Source organism: Phragmites australis, chromosome 7, assembly GCF_958298935.1.
Source record: "Phragmites australis chromosome 7, lpPhrAust1.1, whole genome shotgun sequence".
Classification (NCBI taxonomy): Eukaryota; Viridiplantae; Streptophyta; class Magnoliopsida; order Poales; family Poaceae; genus Phragmites; species Phragmites australis.
The window spans coordinates 14,458,202-14,466,214 of NC_084927.1; the positions used below are offsets into that span (position 1 = coordinate 14,458,202).

The 8,013-nt window shown below is 42.5% G+C and overlaps 1 protein-coding gene across 1 annotated transcript; it reads left to right on the forward strand.

Annotated features, from left to right (window-relative positions):
- The first annotated feature begins 14 nt into the window (after positions 1–14).
- Positions 15–6,153, forward strand: LOC133924001 (dnaJ protein ERDJ2-like). The gene is made up of 10 exons (XM_062369345.1): positions 15–442; positions 547–642; positions 1,316–1,436; positions 1,527–1,633; positions 1,741–1,958; positions 2,717–2,894; positions 2,982–3,101; positions 4,633–4,719; positions 4,827–4,937; positions 5,074–6,153. The coding sequence occupies exons 1-10, from the start codon at positions 257–259 to the stop codon at positions 5,899–5,901; spliced, it is 2,052 nt and encodes a 683-aa protein (XP_062225329.1). The 5' UTR covers positions 15–256; the 3' UTR covers positions 5,902–6,153.
- Positions 6,154–8,013: the final 1,860 nt, after the last annotated feature.

Here is an 8,013-nt window from a genome sequence, read left to right on the forward strand (position 1 = left end):
CCTCTGCCCGGCTCCGTGTCGTGGACTCGTGGTGCGAGCCCACCTCACGACATCCAAAACCTATCTCTCTCCACTAAAACGCGGCTCCCTCCCTGATCTCGCCTCGCCGTCGTTCCGCGGCCCCGCCCAGATCCGCCTCCCCCCTCCCCCTTCCCACCGCCCACCGCCAGATCCGGCGAGCCAGCCGCTCCGCCGCCGCCGGCCATTAAATCCCGGGGTTCCAGGTGGAAGAGAGCGGAGCTAGGTCGCAGCAGCCATGGCGGCCGCGGAGGAGAACAGCTCGCTGTTCCTGATATTCATCCTTACCATGATTGCGCTACCGCTGGTGCCCTACACGATCATGCGCCTGTGCCGCGCCGCCTCGGAGAAGGCCAAGACCATCCACTGCCGCTGCTCAGGGTGCCACCGCTCCGGCAAGTACCGCAAGTCGATCTACAAGAGGGTGAGGATGGCGCCGTTTTTCTCGTTCTTCCTGTTCTGTTTTGCTGCTAGCGGCTTCGATTGGGGGTGTTGCTGGGTTTGCCTTGTGACTTTTTTTTTTTGCAGATATCCAACTTCTCGACGTGCAGTAACCTGACCGTTCTGCTGCTCTGGATCGTCATGATCTTCCTTGTTTACTATATTAAGCATGCTAACCGTGAGGTAGGTGATATTCCTTTTCGTGTGTCCAAGGAGAGTTGATTCAATTATTCTCCGATGAAAAGTAGATATTGAAGAAATTGGTGTGTTTAGCTAGAATAGAACAATTATACATGAGTATGCTTAACCAAATTGATGGAAAACCAACCAAAACAGATAACTAGCTTGCAAGATTCAGGTTCACACTCATGAGTAGGAGCAAAGGATCTTGATATCTGTTTCATTATGTTAACCTATGGGAGTAGCTACCACAGCACTCAAGAATTCTTGTTTTGTCAGCTCTCAAATTTAACAAGTGATCAGTTTATTGAACAGTAGCTTTCCCAACTGGTTTGTTGTAACATTACTAAAACTACTACCATGTCCTAGGGCTTATATCATCTCCCTCTTCTTCTGAAAATTTGTTTAGGTGTCCCAGTTGTAAATGTCAAAATAATCACATTATTTGGGAACCATGTTATGAAACTTGGTATTGTAGATTTTAGAGCAGTCAGCTCTGCAATTTGGGCCCAACGATAGTATCTTGTGTTTCCTATTATAGGCTGGTTTTCCCTGGCAATGACTCTTGATATTGATAACATGTATCATTTAAGTGAACTCTGAAGGTATTTTATCCCCTGAAACTTCAGCATTAAAAATTCCATTATTTAGTGTTATACGGTTTTGGATTTTCTAGGTCCAAGTTTTTGAGCCATATAGTATTCTTGGACTGGAATCCGGTGCATCCGAATCTGATATCAAGAAATCATACAGGAGGCTTTCTATTCAATACCATCCTGATAAAAATCCTGATCCAGGTACTCCTTTGTGATCTTAATGCTGCTCAATGAAGAAATATATTTGATTATGCGAACTTTTGTCTTATGCCTTGTCCTCCTCTTATCCAGAGGCCCATAAGTACTTCGTTGAATATATATCAAAGGCATATCAGGCATTAACTGATCCTGTATCTCGTGAGAACTATGAGAAATATGGTCATCCAGATGGGCGGCAGGTAATATGGATATCAGTTGTTCCTAATACTTCACTGAAAACTAAATTTTGCCACATAATATTTCATGAACGTAAGCTAACATTAAACGGATGTTATGTATGATTCAGGGGTTGCAAATGGGCATTGCTTTGCCCAAGTTCTTGCTTAATATTGATGGTGCATCAGGCGGGATAATGCTTCTAGGAATAGTGGGATTTTGCATACTGTTGCCCTTGATGATAGCAGTTATTTATTTGTCAAGGTCATCAAAGTATACTGGAAATTATGTCATGCATCAAACTCTGTCCACTTATTACTACTTTATGAAACCATCCCTAGCTCCAAGGTATGAACTTGCAAACACCTCATTTTAATAATCTTGTTTTTTGATATAAAATATTTCACGTCACCCTAGTACATCTTCCTGTTGAAATGAAATTGCTTCTTATTTAAGTTTTCAATTCACAATGTTGCACCTTTTAATTTGAGGCCTTTATCCCTGACCCCAAGCCCTAGTTTGACTGACATGAGCTTGGTAGTCTCATGGGCAATTGAGCATTTTGTAACACTGAAAGTCAAGATGTAATTTATTGTCCAGTATTGTCTTATCATTATTTGAGGCTTAGTGTTATATGATCCAGTAAGAGACCATTTCATTTTGCTTTACTTTTTTTTTTCCCCATATAGAAGAGGAACAGAGGCCCCTTCCGATGCCAATGCCGGGGCATGAACCAGGGTTGCCGGCTTGGGAGGGGGCTCAAGGAACCAACTCGGCTCAACCCCCTCCTTTTATACTACTGATTACTTGATGAAAGAAGTGTTGCGCATGCGAAACCGCAGTGATTGATGCACAATTGCCAAGTCTTTTGGATGACAAATTTAGAGTTGCAAAACTCCATTTAGTAATTATTAATCCTAGTCAGCTTTCTGAAAGAAGGTTTTGTTCAACCAGTGTATATATCTGGTGGACGAAATGGGTCCAGCCTTTCTTTTAATTTCTTAACCCACTTCTGTTGTGGGTTCTAGTCTTCTAGATTTACTTGTTAGTCTTAGAAGTATAGTCCCTTTTTCCCATGTCTGAGCAATGGATTGATGCTGTCACAGCAAAGTTATGGATGTCTTCATCAAGGCTGCAGAATATATGGAGATGCCGGTTCGACGCAGTGATGATGAACCTCTGCAGAAATTGTTTGTAGCTGTTAGAAGTGAATTAAATCTAGACTTAAAGAATATTAAGACAGAACAAGCAAAGTTCTGGAAGCAACATCCATCGCTAGTAAAGGTTGGTCTTTGGTTACTAAATTTACAAACTAGTATCTGCAAAATGACTAATTCTACAAGTTTAATACCTATTTATTTTATTTTGCAGATGGAACTCTTGATTCAGGCTCACCTGACTCGAGAGTCATTTGCTTTAACCCCAGCACTACTAAAAGATTACAAGCACATGCTTGAACTTGCGCCTCGCCTTCTGGAAGAACTAGTTAAGGTACTTGCTCGAATATCTATGTCTTTGAATTTCTACCCTTAATCTTTGTTTTGTGCTTGCTTGGCCTTGTATGGTGTCTCCTCTCCCTTTATTGTCAACAATTCATAACAAACTCAAAACCCAGAGTTCTGTAGTGGTTTATGCCTGTTTTGATTTGTTGCGATCAACTTGTTTAAATAAGTGTGTGGTGCTTTATTTGCTATGAGCCATTTTTACTTTGAAATCATGCAGCCATTGAGTTGTCAGATTAATTTTTAAACAAATTCTTTCATCGAATGGGTCATCTTCCCCTGTTATCATGCAGATTTTTTCTTTAGTAACTAAACCATGTTTTTGGTTATTCGGAAAGCTGCAGTGTCATGTTTTGCAACATAGATTAGGAAAATCTGTTAACCAACCACTAGACTACCTATAACTGCCACAATGGTAAAAGGAGACTAATTTGTCACTTCGAAATTCAATACTCCCTGCGATCTTTTTCACTTGTTGTTTGGACCTATGTCACCTGGAATGCGGGTCGATGCAGTGGTTCCTCATCCTGGAACGCAGGCCACGGTCAATGCAGGTCGTTGCTTCGCTCGCGCCTGGGACGCGACCCGGAGAGCGCAGCAGGCAGCAGGAGCGCGGGTGGTGGCAGGAGGGCATGGGCGGCGGGAGCATGGGCGACTGCGGGAGCGTTGTGCTGTGGTGGCAATAGACGCGGCGGTGGGAGCTTGTGCTGTGGCGCTGGAGAGCGTGTGGGGTGAGGAGGCGGCGGAGCACGCATCATGCTTGGTGGTGGCGGTGCTCGTGAGAGGTTGAGGGAGACGAGAGAAGTAGCGCTGCTTGGCTGCAAGGGTTAAAAGTCATGGGTTATGAGGGCTTCTATGGGCTGGGTCATTTAACTACTACTTTTCTTTGCCTTTTCTTTTCCCTTCCTTTTCTCTTTGTTATACCCATAAATATATTGTTGCATATACGATTTACACAGTAAATAGCTAACAATTGAGTCACCATCCCGGATTTGTTCGGTTCACGTCTGACGTTCCAAACTACCATCCTGAAGAGGTATACCCAAATTGTACCACATGATTTTGCTGGAATTTATAGTTTTGGGAAATTATTACAACACACTTAGATGAAAGCATCTTGATAGGATGTATGCATGTTTCTTTGCTATGAATAGTTTTGGTCAGAAATTGGTCAGCGTATTTGCTACTTTGTTATATGGGTAGGGCTGGGGTAAGGACCACTTATTTGGTTGTGGATGTGGCGTGTATGATTACTTTTACAATGCAAGAAATCTTTAGGCTTGTGATCCCAATACATCACATCTTTAGACAGTTTTTGTTCAATCCGAAACTCCTTCAAATGTGTTGTACCTCACCACCAGTATTTCTTCAAACTACACAAGGAGAACGCATCTTCTATTGTACTATTTATATGAACCACCCAATGTTGTTTTAGCCCCTTTTTTCTTTGTTTTTAACTAGCGCACTGGTTTTTATCGTATTTTTTATTCTTTTAAAATTCAATATACTTTGACATGCAGATTGCATTTCTACCAAGGAGCCCCCATGGTTTTGGATGGCTCAGGCCCGCAATTGGTGTAATTGAGCTTTCTCAAAATATCATCCAGGTATTTTTCTATGTCTTTTGGCTAGTGTTACTGCATTTGCTTCCAGTTCACAAGCTCATTCATCACCATTGATGGCAATGCAAATATTTGGATGCCCACATGTGTAGGCTGTGCCTCTAAGCGCGCGAAAAGCTGGTGGAGGTAACTCGGAAGGAATAGCACCTTTCTTGCAGCTGCCTCATTTTACAGAAGCAACTGTGAAAAAAATTGCTCGCAAGGTATTCCTTCACTACCTTTCTCAATCTTTCTAACAAAAAGTAAATTGAGTGAAGGAATATCAAAAGCCGATGGCCTGTATTTAAAAAAGCACTTTCAAATCTGGATTACAAAAATCTCATTTGTGTTTGACTACAGAAAATCCGCGCATTCCAAGAACTATGTGTCATGTCTGTGGAGGATCGTGCTTCATTGCTGACACAAGTTGCTGGGCTTTCTGAAGAAGAAGCTCGCGATGTAGAGCTTGTACTGGAGATGATTCCTTCTATTGAAGTGGATATTAAATGTGAGACTGAAGGTGAAGAGGGCATCCAAGAGGGAGATGTTGTGACAATGTATGCTTGGGTCTCACTTCAACGCCGCAATGGACTAACTGCTGCTCTTCCCCATTCTCCTTTCTTCCCTTTCCACAAGGAAGAAAACTTCTGGCTGCTTCTAGCGGACACTGCAACGAATGACGTTTGGTTATCCCAGAAGGTCAGCTTCATGGACGAGGCTACTGCCATAACTGCAGCATCAAAAGCTATACAAGATACCCAGGAAGCACTGGGTGCAAGCGCAAAGGAAATAGGAATTGCAGTTAGGGAGGCAGTTGACAAAGTGAAGAAAGGCAGTAGGTTGGTAATGGGCAAGTTCCAAGCCCCGGCAGAGGGCAATCACAACCTGACCTCCTTCTGTTTGTGCGACGTGTGGATAGGTTGTGACACCAAGACTAGCTTCAAGTTGAAGGTCCTGAAGCGCAGCCGTGCAGGAACCAGAGGCCATGTGCCTGAAGAAGGGCCAGCAGCAGCAGCAGAGGATGGCATTGAAGAGGAAGAGGAGGAAGAGGAAGAGGAGTATGACGACTATGAGAGCGAGTACAGTGATGATGAGGAAGATGAGAAGAACAAGGGGAAGGGGAAGGTTGCGAACGGAATGGCCCATCAAGGGGCTAACTCTGATATAGATTCTGGCAGCGATGATTGATACTACAATACAGTGCTATGTTGTAACAAGCATAGACGCTGTTAACATTATCATCTATTTTGCCTGTTGTACCTCATGAAACTTGAACATATCCCCTCTACTTATAGAGTTGGCCGGCAGTAATAGTTGCTAAAAATTCCATTTAAAAAAAAATGTGTTGGATGGATGGAAAATAATTGAGATATCTTATGTTGAAAAAAAATTGTGTTGGATGGATGGAAAATAATTGAGATATCTTATGTTCAAAGTTAATCTCCATGATGTAGCACTAGATGATACGTATATATGATAATGACGTAGTAGTGCTTTGGAAGGCAAATGAGTAGTAGTTTTCCACCGTTTTCCTTAAAAATTAAGTAGTGGCGCAGGTAGTTCTCAATAATTGGCCCTGGATAGATCGATAGATAGATACTCGTATGTACGTGGGACCTGAGCCGGACTCAGCTGATCAACAGAAGGCGCCTGATAGCAACAATGGGAATCTAAAGCAGGTGGTGCAGGAGCAATCTTTTCTGAGAGGAAATCAATGTGGCCTTTTGTTCATTCATAACATTCAGGTTTACATACATTAGAAAGGACAACACAGGTACGCCTGGGCCGTTGGAGAAGGTTTGGGCAACCCAGCGTCCATGCCCACAAATTACCCATACCCATACCCATGTAGTCTCAAATTGCCCATCTCCAAATAAAGTGGGTAATCCCCAATGGGGTATGAATACCCAGCGGGTAAGAATGAGAGTACAGAGAGCTGGCTGGCGTCCTAGCGAGCTCCTCATCGGCGACAATGGTGCTGCTAGGCAATCCAGATGCTCTGATTCACTCCACCATTGAGTCATTGGATTTTAGATGAACGTATAGGATTAGATGGTACAGTATTTTGTGAACAGTATATTTGTTACAGTACCTTGTGCACATTAACAGTATTACAGTACCCTCGACTGCAAAATATTGTTTATTCTCTCACAAATTACTGGCACCACTAGGGTGAGTGTGGACGCTGGCGTACCGGGGCACAGAAAGCACTTCAAGCCATTCCATGTGGGCCTGGCACACGGGTTGCCGTTCTCTCCATTGACGTTGGCATCCATGGGTAGAGATGAAAACGAATGGTATCCCGAACCGACCGATATTGTTTTCGAGTTTTTCCCGATTGTTTTTAATTTTTCTAGAACTTACATAAAACTGGACCGATTCCGAACCGACGAATACAAAAACAAAATAAAAAACATTCTAGCCTGATTTCCGACTGTATTTTCAAAATACCATAGTTCACGGGAAATTTCTGAGTAGAATCTGAATAATTTTCATTTTTCTCGACTCAGACTATTCTAATTGTTATAGGCCTCAACTCTATATCAGACAAAAGGCCTTAAAATAGTAAGATGATAAGTTGCATCCTAGTCATTTTTTATTTTTTTATATAATGGTTCTTTGTAATTTTCATGTTATAGTATATTTTGTGGTACTTATGTAATAGTTTTGCATCATGGTATCAAAATATTGAATGGATTATAAATTATCTAATATGAATATATTGTATCTTATATGGTCGAATTAAGACTTATTTGAGTACTCAAGTTAAGACTAGTGTTGTTGTATGGTTGAGGTAAGATTTAAACATATCTCGATGATTGTATGGACACTTGCCGTTTGAGTCATGTTCTACAGGGCGGTGTTTCAGACCTAAACTATGGGGTCCTGACCGTAATCGACATGTTTCCATTTTGATGGCTTCGTTTTCAAAGTTTCTAATATCTCCGATATCGTAATCAATTCCGATTTGAATTCAGAGAACAAATATGAAAGTGAAAGTGATTTAGGACATTATCTGATCATTTCCAACCGTTTTCATCCCTACACGGGGGCAAGAAGGTGCAATCGGTTTCTATTCACAGGCAACACGTGCGAGCCGTGAGGCGAGGTAGCGGCGCACGTGAAGCTCCACCATCCGCAAGATGGGCATTATGGCGATGGAGTGCCTGGCCAAGTGCTCTGATGAATTTGATGAAGCGTGGGGCGGTTCCATCCCCACAAAGAAGCTGCTCTGAGAGAGAGATTTCTTAAGAGGATCCTCTGATTGAGAGGAAATCTCTTCGAGAGAGAGAGAGGATG

What these genes read in the sequence shown, in the direction of transcription:
- LOC133924001 (XM_062369345.1), top strand. Translation starts at nt 257, where the DNA reads ATGGCGGCCGCGGAGGAGAACAGCTCGCTGTTCCTGATATTCATCCTT. An exon ending in GCAAGTCGATCTACAAGAGG is followed by an intron (nt 443 to 546) that starts GTGAGGATGGCG and finishes TTTTTTTTGCAG; the next exon opens with ATATCCAACTTCTCGACGTG. An exon ending in TGAAAAAAATTGCTCGCAAG is followed by an intron (nt 4,938 to 5,073) that starts GTATTCCTTCAC and finishes GTTTGACTACAG; the next exon opens with AAAATCCGCGCATTCCAAGA.